Source organism: Mytilus californianus, unplaced genomic scaffold, assembly GCF_021869535.1.
Source record: "Mytilus californianus isolate M0D057914Y unplaced genomic scaffold, xbMytCali1.0.p SCAF_39, whole genome shotgun sequence".
Classification (NCBI taxonomy): domain Eukaryota; kingdom Metazoa; phylum Mollusca; class Bivalvia; order Mytilida; family Mytilidae; genus Mytilus; species Mytilus californianus.
Genome location: NW_026262689.1, coordinates 1,038,803 through 1,059,926, shown reverse-complemented (window position 1 = coordinate 1,059,926; position 21,124 = coordinate 1,038,803). Strand labels below are relative to the sequence as shown.

The 21,124-nt window shown below is 31.9% G+C and overlaps 1 protein-coding gene across 2 annotated transcripts; it reads left to right on the top strand.

The window, feature by feature from the left end:
* The first annotated feature begins 5,459 nt into the window (after window positions 1-5,459).
* Window positions 5,460-15,483, top strand: LOC127736870 (uncharacterized). Of its 2 annotated transcripts, none has more exons than XM_052247444.1 (4): window positions 5,460-5,613; window positions 8,060-8,141; window positions 11,750-11,932; window positions 12,928-15,483. In XM_052247444.1, the coding sequence occupies exons 2-4, from the start codon at window positions 8,105-8,107 to the stop codon at window positions 14,703-14,705; spliced, it is 1,998 nt and encodes a 665-aa protein (XP_052103404.1). In that variant the 5' UTR covers window positions 5,460-5,613; window positions 8,060-8,104; the 3' UTR covers window positions 14,706-15,483. The 2 variants fall into 2 exon arrangements, with proteins under 2 accessions (XP_052103404.1, XP_052103405.1); XM_052247445.1 differs by having other exon boundaries at window positions 5,460-5,632.
* Window positions 15,484-21,124: the final 5,641 nt, after the last annotated feature.

The window sequence follows — 21,124 nt, the reverse complement described above, 5'->3', positions numbered from 1 at the left end:
TTTATATCTCAGATTGGTATAATAGTTGACATAAAAGCAAAAATGGATACAAAAAATGTTGACATTAATTTATATAAGGATTCAACTTGTTTTGAGCGTTTCATTTAGTTTTTTAGATATTGTCTTGCTCATCGGTTTTGTTAAATTTTTTCATCTGCAATTGTCCCGGCAAAAGTGGCAAATAAATGTGTTAAAATCAGCCATGCGACTTATTTGAAAAGATTTAGCCAATTTTTCTTGTTGTTTACACATTTCAATCATTCAACTCGTGCGTAGATCGTATTTCCCTATAGCTGGCCACATTCGGACCACTCAAATAATTGGTGCAAGATTTTTTAATTTGCCGAGAGCGTTGATCCATGAAATCTTCTCTGAAGTCGATCATCGATGTTTACGTGTAGTTTGAAATATCATTTCACGCATCCAATTTAGGTTAGATACTTTTAGCTCGCTTTAGTAACTGTGAGAATTCTGTGAAACTGTTTTGTTTATTGTACTTGATTTTTTTTGGGTATGATATTCTGTACTACCGCTCTCCTGGTTGGTCTCGTGTGAGGGTGTTCGCCTCGAGAGCGGGAGGTCGTTTGTTCGAATCCCGACCGGGCCAAACAAAGACGTTAAAATTGGTATTTGCTATTTCAACGCTAAACACCTGGCATCATAGAGTAAGAGCTCAGAGTCGGAAATGTGTCCGGGTCGGGTAACTTTTCTTACTGCAAACTAATATCTTGTAAAATTACACGTTAAAAAAAAACGACTCAGCGTGTCAGTCTAGTAAAAAGCGGGGTTAATACTCATATCATATTTACATGTTATCGTCCTGAATATTCATTTTATTTGCCGCTGGTCGTCATCCATTATCATCATTAATTTACCGTTATATTATAGTGTTTTTCTTCTACTGGTTTATAGTACAACTTCTTAAATTTTCACCGATCAAAATTAAAATTGGGCAGTTGAAATTTTTCGACCAAACACTTCTTGTTATTGTTGGGATACCTTTGACGGTAAATAATACTAAATCAAATGTGCCTTTTGGGATACATAATATTTGACCGCAAATATTATGGAATTAACTCCGTATAACTATTATTTAGTCATGAGGCGGTTTTGAGCTTTTTATTCTGTATACGCATCTTTCTATAAAAACTGAATGTTGAATCTTAATGTTTTGATTTGTCTGTGTCTTTGGGTTGCTGTCGCATTAATGTATACCTTTATATCTTTTTATTCAAAACAAAATGATTCACTTGGGTATAGAGATATTGACATGTCTGGATCTCTCCCGTCCCACAGTATACCCTTGTCTTAGGTGCGTTCGCTTGGCCTATCGGATATATAAATGCGCAGCTCTGTCTGATCGAAATAGGAATGTATTTCCGATGACTGGTGTAGTGGAAATTTCACGCTATCCATTCGGGCTCGGGGATCTGAACATCCCTTTTTGTTCGGAGGTCTTTTAATATCAATATTAACTTATCATTGAACTTTTACTATTACTGAAAACATACTGTACCCGTGACATGCACATGCTTATATTTCTATAAATCTAGTTTTACATGGACATATAATATGCATAAGATTAATGAATTATTATTAAAATGCACACACATTTGGAGCGTACAACACACATTTAGACTAGTTAAAACATATTTTTGTTAATTTCTTTTTTATTATTTAGGGGATTTTTTATTTAATATTATCCATGTTTTTAGGAATATTATGTCCAAGTAATTTTCGTCAGGTATGCGATATTTCTGTCTCCAAAATCGAGACAGCGATAATATAATCGGTCGTCGACGTCGGTGTCGTAAACATTTAGGTTCCGTTCGTGGGTAATTTTGTTTTAGACACCCATAAAGTTTTCCAACCTTTGTGGAAATTTATGAAATTTGGACAGAAGCTTGTTTGTGACTTAAAGAGTAAGCTTATCAAACTTTTGAAAATAACTATTTTTATTTTTCGTATTTCAAATGGACTTCATTAATTATACAGTTAAACTTAAGTACACAAGTGTGAGGTTACATTCTTTCTGTCATCAATAACATTTTCAAACCTTCATGGAATTTTACGTAAGTTGGACAGAATTTTGTTATGATAAAAGGACAGTATCCAGAGCACAATAATAAAGATATATTTTCATTCTTTTATATTTTTCTGAAAAAAGACCATGTCTGCAGTTAAAAATTTCGTACAGTCTGTTGTTCAAATTCGTTACACGTCAATTACTTTGTCAAATGTCCATAGAATTTTATGAAATTTTGGTAGACGGTTTCGCATGATTTAGATATAATTTCTGAAGCAAAATTTCGAGAAAAAAAGTCATTTTCAGTATTTTACTGATAGACAGACTTTACATGTACAATTAATCTGAGATAATATATTTTTTGGACAGAACGATTTTTTTATATCTTCATGGATTGTTTTGAAATAGAAATAGCACATAAAGAGAACATTTGATTTTTTTTTAAATTCCGTATTTTACTTATAGATTGACTTACCTTTTACAGTTAACATTATACTGACAACAATAATCGCAGACCAGACAAAGGTTCTGTGGAACCCTTTACGATTTTTTTTTAATTTCATTTAAACTTAAAACGCTTTCAATTAAAAATAAAAATTTATCAATTTTGTTACGTCAACGGTGAATTTACCTTCGTGAACAGCACTCAAACGCCAGTTTGCTAGCAATGGATGGATAAGCTCTAGAATTACTCAAGGAGCCATGTATCAAATGAATTTATAAAGCAAAGCCAGATTTTTTAAGTACCTGTCAAATTTATAAGTTGATAACTTAAGGACGATACGTTATTAATCATGTCGGTACTGACTAATGAGCTTATGGTTCCCTTGTGTACTATCAGTCCACTACATGATTATCAACCTATTGCCAGAAAAAGTGAATAACACTGAAAGCATTTGAAATTACTAGCTATTGACCTGAGTACATTTTAGCGTACTCATGTTCTCCGTGTGAATTGTAAGAACCACAGGAATGAACGAGGTATAGGAATATTACCATCCATTGTCATCCATGGAAACACTTGCTGAAATATGTACTCCTGTTTGACTGTGCATAATTCATACATGTCATAATTTACACTACGTCCTGTCTGAATTGGATTTTTATATCCGATTCCTGATATTGGTCGAGTGCCTAGCTCTCTGTACGTTCAAGGATATGCCAAACAACTCTATGATGAGTCTATCGGAGGACTATTGCAGGCCAAAATTTCTGCTCCCCCATCAAACATTCTCATTATTCAGTGTCTGTCTTTAGCCCTTTATCCCAATTGTCCCATGTTGTAGAACCAACATATTGTTTGAATATTCATTTGTTTGCTTCCTTAATATGTATGAAACAATTGCCACTGGATGTTAAGCAAGCAACAAACATTATATAAATCATGAAATCGTTAGTCTTTTTTACACAGTAAACAAAGGCAACAGTAGTATACCGCTGTTCAGTAGTCATAATTCGATTAAGCAAAAACAAATCCGGGTAACAAACTAAAACCGAGGGAAACACATCAGCTATAAAATGAAAACAATTGAACAACATAAACACTGAACTACAACAAAAGCAAACGCCAATATACATAGAAACGGACTGTCCGATAACAACTGCCATATTCCTGACTTGGTACAGGACATTTAAAAAAAAAATAGTGGGTTGAACCTGGTTTTATGGCTAGCCAAACCTCCCGCTTATATGGCAATATTAAAAATACCGCTGAAATGACAACACTACGTGACAGAAATACAGTGCAAACAAACGCAAGAACACTCAGCACAAAGAAATACATAAAAAAGAGGCAAGAGATACCAAAGTTATACGAGAAACCCATAAATAAATGACAGCAAGACCAACCACAAACTACGAAACACCTAGGAGAAAACCAAACAGTCAGAGAGTTTTTGATTTGGAATGTGTAAAAACTATCTTAAAAATTTATTCACGATGTCAATTTTTATAGAGTAGTAAGCTAGTTACGTAAGACATTTATATTGTTATTGTACTTTATCCTTTGTAAAGTCAAAACAAAAATGTGAAGTATTTTGTGATGTTCAATGTACATGCATTTAAATATTTTATAAATATGTACTTTACTTGATTACACTGTGTAACTAACGCTCAATTTACAATAAGAAATGTATTTGAAATGTGTTACATTACGCATTGACATTTAGAGTTTTCCTGAATTGGTATACCGTATTAAGTGTGCCCGATATTCTTTCCGTGTTCTGGTATACCCTAAGTGTTAATTGATGTATATAATTATATATAGAAATATAATATATCCCTCATAATATAAGGAATAAGTCATTTGTAAACCAGGGCGCATTACTGGCTGTGTATGAATAGTCAGCAACGTCCAGTAGGAATTGCAAATAGTCCGAAAGCTCGTGTAGAGAGGGTGCCATGCTCGTTGTGTGTTGCATAACACTTGTAACAACTCTTTTAGGGGTTATTTGCTGACCGGTTGCATTACCAGTTAATTTGTTCTCGTCCTAATTTAGAATGTTTTATATTATTAAAAACATTACATTATAGATAGAGTTTTTTTTATATGTGAAATTATTATATACTTAGCATTTATATGATAGTTTTTGCATATGTGTAACGAGCGGGAGTAAACTAGCCATACATGCACACTCAGGCTCATAACCCATATCAGCCTTATGTGACGTCACGTGGTCGGGCTAAAACAGAACAAAATACAAAAGCATTCAAATCCCACACTGATAAGTATTTGTAAGAATCATGAGTATGTAAATATAAGACAAGTTAATTAAACATTTCAATTGATGGTAGATCATTGGAAGTTACGTTACGTTTTATTAATTCTAGTGATGTTTCAAAAATGTCTTTATTTTGGAAATAACATAAACTGTAACTGTTGTTAATTTAATTGATATTGAGTCTAAGTTTACAATTAGTCTATTTGCGTTCTTCACCATTCAAATAACTGATACTATATATGGGTTAATTTCACTTTGTATTTATTATAATTAAAACCAGAATTTAAAAATAATTGTGCTACACACATGTTTGCTACACATATCTTTGCTGACATTGTAAATAATGACTGCAGTATGATATGACATAGCATAATAGTAAATCAATATGCAATTTCTGAAGGACAAGCTCAATCGTATTTTATCTCTCATTAAGCCAATTTAGTTTGGTGATTGAATGCCCCATTAGTGATTTTAAATTTATAAATAAAACATTCAACTGATAAATATTCAAGTATACAAAAGAAGATTATCATTCTTTACGTGAATTGTAACTAAATACAATTGTAAAGAATAAGTTTGATTATAGATAGTTAAAAGGATAAAAGAGGTTATTCATGCTATACGTAAATTGTACAATTGTAAAGAATAAGGTTAACTATAGATAGTTAAAAAGACGTGCAGTGTTCTTGTATTTAAAGATTGTTGATGACTAATTGAAACATTGTTCAGCCTATGACACGAGCTTACGTGTCCCCAAAAAAAGGATCAAACATATCATATCTGCTAACGAGTAGAAACATTACTTGTATATGTTCGTGTGTATGTGTTTCAATTTTCACTTTGGAAAAAAGACATAAAATATGCAACGTAAGTACTAATGAGCTTGGTAAGTAGGGTCTACAACTCATTCAGCAAAATATAGTTTGATAACTATCTATAATTCGGTTCACTGGTATGATTAGTGTTTTGAAAGGTATAAAAAAAAATAGTTCAATCAACATGACAGAGTTTTAACGATATATTGTCTTGTAGTATAAATATGTGTGCCTATAATGCAATGTGCCAGTTCTCTTTCCCATGGCTGTATTAGGGATAATCCATGTTATTTGTTTTAGCAGACACAGGCTAAAGGTTATACAATAATCTGAAAATAATTGCCACCAAATATAGATTTGATGATTTTGGGGAAAAAAATAATATAATTTGCGTTTTAGAAAGACAAAATTAAAACAAAAACCCCAATTAGTCACATCAATATGCCAAAATTTACACGACATGTTTTTTTATGACCGTGTACGTCTGTTTAAATGCCACGTTCAATTTTCTAAAACATGACAGTATTATAAAATGTCTATTTCATAAAAATTACAGAACCGGTGTACTTTTTTTATGCAGAGAGATGTTTCCAAATACATAAATAAATTGTTGTGTATAACAAATGTCAATATCGTTTTTCATATTCATTTAAACAGCAATAAATAATGTATAACATAAATAGAAAGCTTTTTTGTAGCTAAAACAGTTGTTGAGTTTTCTGAACACTCCAGCTTTCTTTTCCATTGTAAACTGACACCAACAATATAGCCAATAGTGTTGAAAGTAGCGTCAACAAAACCAATCAATCTTTTATTTTTATTGTTTCGTCAAAATAAAAAGTTCACATGACAAAGATAAAGAGGTAATTTATAGAAAGGATTTGTGTGTATGAAATGAACATATTTGTGAAATCTTTATAAAATAACTCCTGCTGAGCACACTGTATTAGAATGCCGATTGAAGACATGATCCGCATTGTATCGTGATAGCATCGTAAGGTAGAATGTGTTCATGACATCTGTTCATACACTTTTTATGCAACTTATCTTAAATTAGAAATCGAAGTTATATTACATATATCAACATGCTTACTGTTCGGTGTGAGCCAAGGCTCCGTGTTGAAGACCGTACTTTGACCTATAATGGTTAACTTTTATAAATTTTGACTTGGATGGAGAGTTGTCTCATTGGCACTCATACCACATCTTCTTATATCTATTTTCTATTTTTACGCCTTCTACATGTAGTTATATCTTTTCTTTTTTTGAAAGAATTTTTTGTTTCCAATAGTAATACGTTTTACTGGCATGATCTACAAAAGTGGTTAATCAAATCCTCTTTTATCGCTGACGATATTTTTGATTTTGGAATCAAATGCAACAAGAGCCTTCTGTTTTTTGTTTTTTCCAAAAGATTTTACCTTGGAATTCATTCCAAGTTTGACTATCATTTCCTGACCCATTGACTGGATTTTAGATAAACCTTAAACTTACAGAATTTGTATGAGTCCTTTATGGCACCTTTTTGACTTTATTCCCTCCCCACAATCCTCATGAAAATTATTATTAAGAATTGTTTAACAAAAGCAATTAAGAACTGACGATAGAAGTTGCAACGGTTACTGCTGAAAAACGTAAGAACGTCGAAGTATTTCTACAAAAAAGTACAGAATAGTCATTCAAATTCGAAGAGACTCAATAATATCTTGCACATTTCAGAACAATTGTACCAACACATTGGAAAGGGCGCAATATTATTATAAGATGAGGTATGATTTTCCGAAGTTCAAATAATGTTGATTTAAGCAATTATAGGTAACCTTAGATAATGGGAAAACACTTCTGGCGTGGGCCAGCACATATATAATTACGTTGGGTTAAAGATGTATGTGAGCGCTCAACTCTCCCCTAACCTGGAACAGTGGTACAACTGCACATATAAGAACAAACTATAAAATATAGCTGAAAAAGGCTTAAAAAAGAGGGACGAAAGATACCAGAGGGACAGTCAAACTCATAGATCGAAAACAAACTGACAACGCCATTGCCAAAAATAAATAGACAAACAGACAAATAATAGTACAGATGACACAACATAGAAAACTAAAAACTAAGTGACACGGACCCCACCAAAAACTAGGGGTGATCTCAGGTGCTCCAGAAAGGTGAGCAGATCCTGCTCCACATGTGGCACCTTAACTCATCAGATCGATAGAAAAGCATAAAAATGTCAAACATACAGACCGGACGTTGCATGGTTTTTATGCATCCCTTAATCTTACAACGAAATGAACACCTAGAACAGATCTAAGAGTATTCGCAATTGCTAATAACTAGTTCAAAACCAATAACTTCTCATAAAATTATCATGTATTTAAGACTAAAATATCATTCAGTACACATTCAAAAGCCATTGAAATTTAACGAAAGACAACATTAACAGTCAGAACATGACCTTGTGCAAATATCCTAGTGAAAGTATCTTACTTTTTTTGAAGGTGTTCAACATATGGTAGAAGTTAAAAAAAAGAAAAGAAGAAGGAATGGAAGAAGCAAATGAAGAAGGAGGTACTGAAAACGGTACGTTTTTCTGTTTCAAAACTGTTTGAAATGGTCAATACTTGTCTATTTGATATGAAGCAGAACTTAAGATGTCTATCCAAAATGCCAAAATAACTGCATTTTGGTCAGAGATCATCTGAATTGTAGCCAACAAAAGACAAAAGTCAATAATAAATTTAACAAGTTAGAAATATCATACAAAAAGACATGTCCGATTAACTGATCACCATCTGAATTTCTGATCCTATAATCTTTGCTATATCTGGAATTCCTTTCTTAACTGTAGCGGAATCCAACAGAACATTTTTATGTCCAATAAGTTAATATGATGTTGTAATATGACCGTTGTTATCCATTCGTTTGATATGTTTGAGCTTTTGATTTTGCCATTTGATTAGGGACTTTTCTTTCTGAATTTTCCTCGGAGTTCAGTATTTTTGTGATTTTACTTTTTTTTTTGTAAATGAAAACAAAAGTGTCAATCCGACAACTCAAGAGATCTTCTAAGAATACTACTTTACTTCTGAATAAGTCTAAGTTTGGTGTCTGTATATATAGTTACCGCAAAAACCTTTAAAACGGTGTAGAAGGAAAAACATAAAAAAACTGTAGAAGGGAAGCTTCTACAACATTGTAGAAGGAAAGCTTCTAGAACACAAATTGAAGACAAAATGGTCTAATCATATTTCTCAATATTTGATAAGCACTTGACCTATCCTAAGTAATACCTAACTGGTAAACGACATGCTGAAATAAACCTGACATGAAATTGGAACCCAAGTCGGACTGTATAGACTTAGAAAATAGTAAATAAATAACAACAACAACACAAAACACGAACTCCAAGGAAAATTTGAATTGGAAAGTCCCTTATGAAATAGCAAAATCAAAAGCTCAAACACATCTAATGATTGGAAAACAACTATTCCATGTATTCCTGACTTGGTAAAGAGCTTCGACAATAGCTGATGTCTTAATATTCCTTCACGGAGAATACCCTCTGGAAAGTTGATGTACACATACTCGTCAATAAATACGCATTTCCAGTCTAGGTCTTCGATAAAGGTCCAACACATTCCATTAGTACTAGACTGAAAGGTTATTCAAAGGCTGGAATATGCAGAAGTGGTGCAGGTGGTATTTTCTGGCTTGGCTTACTTACAGCATGGCATATACGGCATGATTTGCAGTACTGTGTGACATTATCCTTAAGTTTTTGCAAGTAGAAATGTTTCAAGATCCTAAGGCAAGTCTTCCTTTTGCCTTAATGTCCGGCTAAGGGGGTGTCATTGACAAGACCATTAATGTCTTGCCTTAAGAGTTTAATCATCCATTATCGGTATAACACTCGCCATTCTTCTTCTGTGATATCATCAGGGGTATCAATTTCCGCTTTCTAATACCTCGTTGAAGGAAGTTATATTCGGCCACTTTAGGGACATTAACTCCTAATTCCATAATCGGTAACAAAACGGAGACACCAACAGAAGATTCCTCGGACAAAGGCAACACAACTTTAACAAGTTTTTGACAAGTTTATGACAAGTTTATTAATAATACACACAAATTCTGAGAAGCTCTAGTGTCTGGTAAAATTTTGTTGGGCTGAGGAGATACTATTAACAATAAAAACAAACCTATCGGACATAAAGAGTTTATAATCCCCCATGTAATCACTAAAATTGACTTAAAATCCTGTTTCGCAGGATATTCTAACTTCTTGGTAACAAGGGACGTCGTACAAGCACTGGATTTTGGTTTAATGTTTTTTCATTCTTTCTCAAGAGTTTAAAAAATCAGCCACCACACGATAATTTGTCTTACAATAAGCACAAGTCAGTGACTTCTTCTCAAAAGTATCAAATTTTAACTAGACTGAGTCCTCTTCTGTACAGCAGGCTTAATATCAGTACTTTGGTTTTTGTAATTTCCTCTCGCAGAAGTATAACTTTAACCTTTGACACTTCTTATGTGTGAAAGGGTACGATTATCGGGGAAAAACAGATACATCCATACATAGGCCACATCCCAATTATGTAAAAATCTTGTCAGGCCAGACAAAACAATTTAGGCCCAGATAAATAATCATAATAGTTACAATCGCAAATGATGGTATATGTATACATATAATTTTAGCACTGAGTGTAATATCTAAAGACTTTGAAAAATGACTTTTCATATAATTTTTTAAAAAGGGTTTGTATTAATTCTGTTTTCTATGAATATTTGTGCGAACACATTGCAAAGGGATGCCATATTAGTGCCGATTAGAAAACGAACGGTATTATTGAAAACAATCAATATATTGTTTATCAAAAGTCGAGTACAGTATATTGAAGAAATTGTATTTGGTATATTTGTTGTTGGAAAAAACTTCCAAAAGTCTTTACAAAGTATGATTTTTTTACTTAAAAAAAGTAAAGACATTCCACCCTTTATTTGCAAAAAGAATTGATGTCATTGTTTTAATTTTAATTGAGCATTTTACAAAAAAAGTTGTATGGGTTATCGATAACTTCATGGAAACCCATCTATATGTTATGGTCTTAAAGCCTGTTATATTTTTTTAGTTTCCTTAATTTCGTTCTCGATTGAGCATGATGATTTTTTTAATTGCAAAAACAAACACTGTGTGTGCACACAAATATTATATCTTACGCTTAAAGCTATCCAATTACATATTCAAAGTTTAAAAAAGAACAATATAGCATCAATCAAAAGTATACGATGCAATATTCTGCTTATCAATAAATTCTAATTTCTACTTATAGAAATAAGGTACACTAATTTTCTTTTTAAATACCTTTTGAAATTTATGAATATGTATTTTTTTTATGAAATTAAAAAAGAAACTTTGTATCGCTATTACCCGACGGAATTTCAATAGTTCCCTACAATCTTTATACTTCCTTTCAAAATTGTTCATTAATATGTTATAAACTATCAATTTAATTTTTATTCTTTAAAGACAAACGTACCGGTTTTTCAAAGTGTGTACTACAAAAGACAACTACAGAAATAACCACTAATATATATTGTTCGTTCATTATCTACAGATGGAATAATATATCAATATCAAACCGACTTTTCTGTGATAAAATACATGTTGATGGTAAATGTAAGAATGTTGAGAAAAATAAGTGGAAATAAAAATTAATTAGAATCCAAATATGTTTGCCTAAATAATGTCATGTGAAGTGATATTCGTTAAGACAATTGAACTTCAAATAGGTCATTCGGTGCAGTAAACTTTAAATAGTCGAATCAATATTAAACTGAACTGAACTTTAGAAAAAAATAATTTTTCTTTTCTGTTTTAGCCATGGCGTTGTCAATTTATATTCGATCTATGAGTTTGATTGTCCCTCAGGTATCGTTCTCCCCTCTTTCCTATTGTTATTTGTAAACTAAGTGTAACTATTAAGTTATGATTTCTTTTGTAGTTTACAGTTTGTTTATCACTTTATCCAATACAGTTTCATCAAAACTAGCTGGAAAGCCGAAATTAAAAGTTTGTACAGCATCATGTTCATGTATAAACAATTTATTCATCTACAATTTATCTAAATGTCAAACATAGGTTGAATACCATTGTATAAAACAATAACCAAGAAAAATATTTTCAGACGATGAAAAAGATAGAACCTGGTTATATGAAGTCCTTGATAGTATTGGAGCGAATGATGAGTATAGGAAGACTTTTCAACGAAGTGGCATTACGTTTGAGATTATTTGTACTTTTGGATCCGAAAATGAAAAGATGGCCAATTATGGAGTTGGAGGTAAATTGGAAGGTATATTAACACCAGGTAAAAATTCTTTAATATTTCGAAAAATAATCAGTTTTGTAAAAAGTGAATTTATTTTTATTACCATATCAATAATAATGACTGCCAACACATAAGCGATAAACAATACCGTCGACCAGGCGGTTAGACAAAAAACTCATCATAGATTAAAATTGTGTACACAAGACGCGCCTTTTGTCCTCAAAAGAAACATCAGTTATGCTCGAATAAAAAAAGTTGAAAAGGTCAGTAAAGTATAAAATTGAAGAGAATTGAAAAATATACATAGAGAATTGAGGACTATACATTCCGAAAGGTGTAACCATATACAGTTAAAGGTAATCTATCTCTGTGGTAGAACATCCTTAGTTTTAGAAAAAATCAGTTTTGTAAACATTAAATTATAATTATGACCATATTAAGGATGATTCATATTAACACATATGTTTTACCAGCTGTCCGTACAGCCAGGTTTTATCCACAATAATTGTCGACATACAGAAATGCATGCACACAGTTGAGAGCAGTACAGTTGTTTTCCATTCGTTCGATGTGTTTGAGCTTTTGATTTTGCCATTTGATAAGGGACAAATTTTTTGAATATTCCTTGGAATTCTGTATTTCTAATATTTTACTTGATGCTAGGAGTGCAGAAATTTGAACACCATATTAATATCAAGATTGTTTTGGTCTGCTGCACTACGTAGTCGTTTATCATATGTTTCGTTTTAAGACATTTTACATTTGAGCCATTTGCAAAACAAGTTCGACAAAACAGGCCATGTGTGCAGAAAATTGACATCTCAAGTCGAGACTCTTATCCGCAAAGAATATTTACTAACCATTTGTGAATAACCATTGAACAAAATACTACTATTTCTATGAAAATATAAAAAAGAAATCCGTAGATGACTCATTTAGTGTTAAGCCATACGTATTTCATATAATTATCAAATGCGTTTGAGTTTGAGTTGACAGGTTTAAGAATGTATCACTAACACATATTTTTTTGACAGGTGTTAAAACTGACTTTGATGCTATTTCATGTGATGACAATGTTATTGTCATCGAGGACATATCAAAAGCTGTTCAAACCCGATATTCATTATTAATCATTAGAGATCCTCGTACACATGCTGGGTATGATAAATTACAAATCGTAAGGGGAAAAGTACCAGGAACAATTACCGATTTGTCTTTTTATGACAGTAAATTTAAAGGTTTGTTCGAAGTTGATGAATATAAGCGAATACTTCTGACTGAGATTATCAATGAACATAAAAATAACAAACCTCATATGTCAAGACCCAAGAATAAGCCTGCTGCAACCATTGTAAATTATAATGGTATGAGTATTGATGTAGTCACCTATTACAGGTCCAAACAGTGGCCTGTAGAGGCACGTGAATGGCTGACCCGAAAGAGATGCAATGGATGGCCAACAAAAGATGTGATTAATGAGCTGAAATCGCTTGGGTATTTTCTTGTGAGAAAAGGTCATGTTTTGTCTACCGAACAAAATTTCGAATGGAGAATATCTCTCACATTACAAGAACGGAATCTAATATTCGATCTTACAGATATTCAATTTAAATGTTATGTTGTTCTTAAAATGTTAAATCGTGATATTATTAATCATGGTAATGTGGAATGTATAACTACATACCATTGGAAGACATGTTTATTTTATGTGATAGAAGAGAATAATTTGGATGTTTGGCGAAAAACTAATCTTTTTCAATGTGTTAAGCTGTGTACTACGCAAATGTTAGATTGGGTAAGACAAGGTTTCTGCCCTAACTACTTTATTCTCAGTGAAAATATGTTTGATGGAAAGTTACCTCACGATTTGAGAACAGTGTCAGAAAACAAATTAGTTAAACTTTTAGGTGACGGATTTTGTTTTTTGAAGCATGTAAAATCTGACAATATACGTGACTATTTCGAAGCACGGAGGTCTCCCGAATTGTTCCAAAGTCTTCGGAGAGATAGCATTAAGGCATATAAAGACGTAATATACAAGACGAACATACAAATTGTCGAAGCTGCAATGTATGAATTTTGTCTATATCTGACCAATGAAAAACGTCCAAATTTGATTGAACTTCTTTGGCGAATGTTAGCTCTTATTCAACAAAAAGACCATACTACTGAGCACACAACAGAAGAAACAAGACGTTCTCTATTGCTATTAACACCTTTTATCTACATGAGCTTGGCTAGTAATATTTCTGCAATGTGTATCCGTCAACCGAATATTCAGGGTCGCAATTTCCTTTTGTTAGGATCTTTTATATATTTCTTTAAAGGTGGTTTAACTGGATATCTGAAGTTTATATATGTGTTGTACGCTCTTGGTTGTTATAAAGAATGTGAATGGTTCTTAGTTCAAATCGACGAAGAAACAATAAAAAATAGTCGGTCTTACTGTATTGGCCATAGTTATGATAGTATATACGCTGTAATATCTCCAAAAGTTGTAAATATAATTGGCATTTCACAATTAAGTAGATCTACATGTGTTTCATTTATGCCAACTGAACTTCCAATTATTCCTGACGCTGTGAAGTTTGAAGTGTTCAAGTACTCCACTATTCCATTAATGAAAAGCGAAAGAGAAGTCCCTAAAACGCCTTGGTGTTATGGAGCTGTTGTTGACAGGAATATTTACTATTGCCTGCTCAGGTTCTTAATAAAACTGAAATTTAAGGGGGTCAATTTGTCCGCGGACGATATACTTAATATTTATCAAATTGAAGATTTAAGAAATGTTCGGCATCCTGAAGTAGCCTAATATGATGGCTTGGAGTTACTTCACTGTTGGGTTGACACCTTTAGCGCTAGAAACATTAACAATGTCATGGAATCCGTTGTGTTATTTAAATGCATTTTTGCTGGTTAATAACAGTGAAATTAATTATAAAAATAACCAATCAAATGCATCAATCTTGCATGCGTTGGTTATATTGTACAACACTTGGTTTACCAGAAAGTCATCCAGGTTCAATTTCTGCTTTCGGTGTTTTTTGCGTAGTAATACAAACCTTAAAACATGTAGCAATTGCAAAACAGCCACATATTGTTCCGAAAAATGTCAAGCAATAAATTTGAAGATTCATGAGGCTGTTTGTAAAGATGTGAGAAAGTATCTTTATGTCTGACTTTTCCATATCTATTATCAAGTACAACTAACATGACCAAAGTGTTTTATCGTTTAAACAAAATATCAAGCATGTATCGAATTTTCTTGTGTATGTTATTGAAGGAATTTCTGAATTTCAACAATTTAAAGCAAGGTCATTTAACTAAATTTAAATTAAATGTGGATTGTATTGAGCATTTTACCTTTACAACAAGAAGTAGAGAAAACAAATAGTACCATTTTTCAGTTTGTGAACCTGTTCCAGAACCTCAACTATTGTTGACTAAATCTCTCTTTTCTTTTCTAAGTTTATATATGTGAACACAACAGTACTAAATAACTGATAACTCCACCTAATTAAAGTTATCGTACGATTTCCAATGAAAAAGTAAAAAATGTACAAACGCCTTATTTCAAACTTATCATTTCTCACTTCTCAAGTCTAATTTAGCAGATCCCAGTTTTGACTTACAATTTCTCAATTTTTCAATTTATTAAAAGTATGAAGTTATTAAATAAAATTATTTTTTTTCCTGTTACCTTACGAATATTAAATTAAACATTTGACAAAAAGGAATTAAAAAAAGGTTGTTCAGTAACTCAGGATACTGTCTTAGCTAAGAAATTGATTAATCTTATCTAGGGAATTATGTTCTTTTATCAGCTCTGATGATTTTGTTTTGTTCATTCAAAGTTTCACGCATACAAAAATATCTTTGTTAAAAGAGTATGATGGTGGATAACCTTTTTTGAATAACACATCTATTGAATTGTATATTCATGTAATAAATACCCAGTGTACAGATTTATGGACATAAGGGCTTGTACTAGATATTGTTTATTACAAATCCTACGATTATGTAATACTATATACATGTAGAAGTGCTTCGGCTGATATTAATCAAAGATTTGGATGTACACTTTTATATATATTAAAATACGTGTCAGTTTCATATTTTCCGTTTCATAACAGGTGTAACAGAGTTACAAGATATATCGGTTGTGTTGTGTCCTTATACATGTTATATCTGCTAAATCAGGAGTAATAGGATTTATTTAGTATATCTTAATGATGTGCATAACAAAAAAATATGTAAGTCTCATTATTTACATAATGAAATGTGACAAAATTGAACTTATCTATGACATGTATGATACAATGTATTTTCTAATAAAACGTACTCATATGCTGAATGTTTATTGATGTGTGCAAAAAATATTTTGTTATACGAACCATTCTTAGATATATAAACTAGTGTTATTCAGTGTCGTTTCAATATTTTGAATATAAAAATAAATTTGAGAACTCTGCATTACAACCAACACAATGTTTAAGTCATTTGAACTAATATTGCTGCCATTTATACAAATTTTATACATTCCATCCTGATAACCAAATTTATCTATTTATGATGCCGACTAGTACCAAGTCTGTTGTTTATGTTAATTTGATTTTGGTACTGGGAAGCATTTTTAACTGATTTAAGTTTGGAAAAATACTCTTTGAAATAGTAGTTTTAGGGAGTAATAATTCAATTTAAGCATGCACGATATTCGTATTCCAATTGGAAAGACAAAAATGTTTATAGCCGGAAGAATCTGCCCATCAGGTAGTTGGACCGTAGTTATCAATATTTTATGATTTTTGTGTGTCAAAAGAATAATTCAGTTAGCCAGAAAATACTTTAAGCCAAAACCTTTCTATTTAAATGTAATGTAAAATTTTAAAAAGGATTCAATTGTAAAAGATTATAATAATATTCATGATACCACAAAATCAGTCCATAATATACTATATCTATCATTCGTGTATCCTCGTAATACATTCTTTTGTCTGAGTGTTACCTATAAATTCTTAATTTAGGTTTTGTTGCCTATTTGTTTGGTTCATTTTTTATTTCACATCGATTTGTGTGGTTTTTCTATGTGATCAGAATGAGTGACCCTTTGAATCGTTTCTTCTTCAAACTTTATTTTTTGCATTATAACGAGCATGTTTACGTGAGAGGAGTTGTATACCTTATTTGGAATATAGTGCCTGTCGGTTTATTTATGGCTTGGACGAAAATGTAAAAAAAAGATTAAAAAAAACTTGAAAAAAAAAGAAACAGAACCGAAAAGATGTCGGAAATTAACTTGTGAATTTTATATCACTCGTACATGTAGTAATTAACCATGAGTGAATAAATAAAAACAAAAATATGACATTTACACTGTGTTTGTGTTCTAATTTAGTGTATAGTCATGAATCAAGTCGGCATCTGCCTAATACTTTGCATATTGGTATGTAATAGCCCATTTCAATAGTAACAAAACATTGACATTATCAAACGATTACTAGGGTCAAAATACCAAACACTTCAAATTTGTCCTTCATTTGGCCTTTCAAACTTGTTTTTATTGTAACGTCTTTGATTAGTCTTTTGTATACGAAACGCACATCTGGCGGACACAATTCTAATGATGGTATCAATGATGAGTGTATTTACTCGATCTATAGTTTATTGTCATAATAAAGCTGGCATGGCAAATTAGATACAATGTAAGTTAACTCTATACTGCATTTAAATACCCCAGTACAGAGATGCAAACTGATATCTACAAATATATACCTGTATCAGGCGTCAACATCTAACAAACAATCATGTAACTGTTGAGATAACAATACAGAATACAGATGAAACAGTGTCAAGCTCTTGAGAGATATCAGTGATGATATTAATGAAAGCTGAATGATAAAATTCAGTGTTAAAATATGAAGTGCAACTATTTGAAGATCAGTAATCTTGAAGTAGAGTTTCCGCGAACGAATAAATTCTTCAATCAAATTTAGTTTCACGAAGTTGAAATGTTCGCTTAGTTTGAAATGAATAATACAATACACGAGTAATCATAAAAATTTGAACTTCGGTTGACTTATGTCGCCTTACTTGATAAGGAAGAAGTAATTACTAGTATATAAGATTGAAACGGGTTGTACGATTTTTTCGAACTTGTTTTGATGGTCCACATGCAGAATAAGTTGTAATGAAACAATACCGTTGCTATTTAATTATATGCTTTTCGAAAATAAATATGGAGAAAAAAGATAAAATGAAATCTGTAAAAATTCCGCCACAAAAATCAAAGTGAAGGACGACCTTTTTTTTATAGGCAAGTTTTGTTCTCTGATAGACAAATGGGAGTATACGGTATAATTGCAAACGAAAAAGTGACACATTATGACGTATTGATTAGAAAGTATTGATCATCGTACGGCTTTGAATAATGAGCAAATATTAAAACGTAAATTAAGGTTCATGTATGAGAGCCACAAAATAACAAAATGTAAAGCTATTAAAACGAGACAAAAATGAAACGACCTGTTTTATGTCCAAAACAATAAACAAAAAACAAATATGAAGACATCGGCTATTGACAACAAATGCAATATGTATTTCTTACGTCGAACACAATGTGGCGGGGTTAAAACATGATAGCGACCGCTTTGAGCTTTGGATTTTGCCAATTGTTCAGGGGATTTCCGTTTTGAATTTTCCTTGGAGTTCGGTATTTTTGTTGTTTTACTTTTACATTATATTAATAACGTGTGGCAGTGATGTCACAGCATTAATCACACAACATGTTAGCATCAGTTGAATATGTTGAAAAGGATTGACTCATCAGATCGACATTAAGCACAAAATAACTAACAAAAAAATTAGTCACAAAGTTATCGTCTAAGAAAACTCAGCCACAAAGTTATCATATAAGAGTACTCGCAGTTACTCAAAATTATTTCAACATGTTAAAAGCCAATAACAATACAATTAAAAATCCTGTATCCAGATTCGTCTTTTATCAGTGACTGTCATGCTCCTTTAATGAAGTGAATTGGAAACAACCGTTCATACAAGCATTAATAAATATTTCGGATAACATATATCATTAATCGGTATGATAACGACATGAAATAAATCATATCAATCTATTCTGATATAACTAAAACAATCTATAACGATATACAGATTTAAACCCGAATCACGCTTTAACACAGGTAACGTATTCAAACCAGAGACTGCATAGATATGCCTCCCAACAGAAAAAAAAAACCATTTTGGATATGAGCTGGTCCAATAAAATTCACAGCGAGTGACAGTTAATTATATCAACATAGACTGCTGAGACATACATCATCAATGAATAGCACTGTACGGTTAGAACCGGTATAATTCTATATTATTAAAGTTGACGAGGTATAGGTGATTATAACAGAGGCCGCATATGTATAAACCCCAACATGAATAGGACTGTTCGATAAGAACTGGTATAATTTCTAAAATGTCAAATTGACGAATGTTAATTAGTTACAACTGAGGCTGCAGTTTGACACATCCCAACTGAATATAGAAATAAGAATATGAGGTATGTTTGCCAATGAGACAACTCTCCACAATTGACCAAATGACACAGAAATTAACGTTTGTTGAGCATTCCAGCGAATAAATTGTCCTGAGGAATGATATAATTTGGACAAAACTCACTTTTTACCCATGTCAACATTAGTACGATGCAAATCTTTATACAAGCGAATAGTTGTTCCTTTTCCAAAATAATGCTGCTATTCTGTTCAATCACATAAAAAAGACATGTCGTCCAATGGTATGAAGTTATACATTTCGACTTAATAATTTCACGATTGAACATCTTGAGAACAGTATAACATTTGTGTTGTATATCTGTCAAATTAAACATGAGTTTCCTTTCTTGCAAAGAAAACGATGCTCTCCATTCTATATTTCTGGTGACAAAGGATGACCTTTTTTGACAACGAAAAATCCAAGTAAAGACAGCTGTTGAACCATACTATTTGTCGGCCATCCAAACAATCTGTCGCGGGAAATCCATTCCTGTGCGAATGTAGGCCATGTTTTGAATCGGCAAGCTATATTATTACAGATGTACCATAATAGTTTTTTGTCTTTAAGGCGGGTTTATTTTCTGTTGAATACATAAACGGTGATTCATCTGGAAATTAAAAATTTCATGAAAAAAAATTCTTCCGCATTTATCAATTTTACAACTTTTATGAATAAAGTCTGACATGACTGAATTTAACGACAACGATACGAGCTGCAGTTTGACGTATCCAGCTGGGGTAGTTAAATCTCTTAAGATTAAAACAATCGAGTCTCTTCCTAATGCATGTCCTTCTATTTGTTCGAAGACAGAATAACTCTCATGATATTGCATTACATCATAGTCATGTTTCTCACCTGTTAATTTAAACATGCTATTTTATTTAATATGTTCGACTTAAAACTACCGACACAATTAATTATGTCAATTGAACTAAAATCACCGATAGTTCAAATTCAACTAATGCAAAAAGATATTAATTAAAAGACAATGTCTAGTATGTAAGTTAAATTTTTAACGAAATGCACATTTTCGAAAGAGTGTATTCTGACATTAGAAAAATCTACAGAATCAAATAACTACGAAATGCAAATTTGTCTCAAACTACCTAAATTGGTACCCACGAAAATAAATGAATCAGCACTAATATTAATATTAACATGGTAAATATTGTCCCTAGCTTTTTTCGACTGATATTTACCTATGCACATGTAACAGTCATATGGTGTATTGTGTCAAATGATATACTTTGGTGAACTTATAATTAAGTTTGATTTTTTGATTAACAGTCCCAGATATTAATACAACATAAATTCAAACTGCACCCAGCAGAAATAAACAGAAAATCAAAACCAAGACTACAAAAAAAGTAAGACAGTAGAGACAGTGAGACTTGCTGGTAGCACAAAAAAAAAAAATACTTAACAAATATAATATTAAGAAGATGTTGTATGATTCATTGATTGCCAATGAGACAACTATCCACCAAATTCAAGTGGATGTATGCTAGCAATTATAAGCAACTGTACGTCATTCAACAATGAGAAAAAAACCCATACCATATAGTCGGCTATAAAAGGACCCGACATGAAAAATATGAAACAATGCAAATGAGAAAACTAACTGCCTGATTATTTACGAAAAAACAAATATTACAGACATGAGCCTAAGTC

What these genes read in the sequence shown, in the direction of transcription:
- LOC127736870 (XM_052247444.1), top strand. Translation starts at nt 8,105, where the DNA reads ATGGAAGAAGCAAATGAAGAAGGAGGTACTGAAAACG. An exon ending in AGAAGGAGGTACTGAAAACG is followed by an intron (nt 8,142 to 11,749) that starts GTACGTTTTTCT and finishes AAATATTTTCAG; the next exon opens with ACGATGAAAAAGATAGAACC. An exon ending in GGAAGGTATATTAACACCAG is followed by an intron (nt 11,933 to 12,927) that starts GTAAAAATTCTT and finishes TTTTTTTGACAG; the next exon opens with GTGTTAAAACTGACTTTGAT.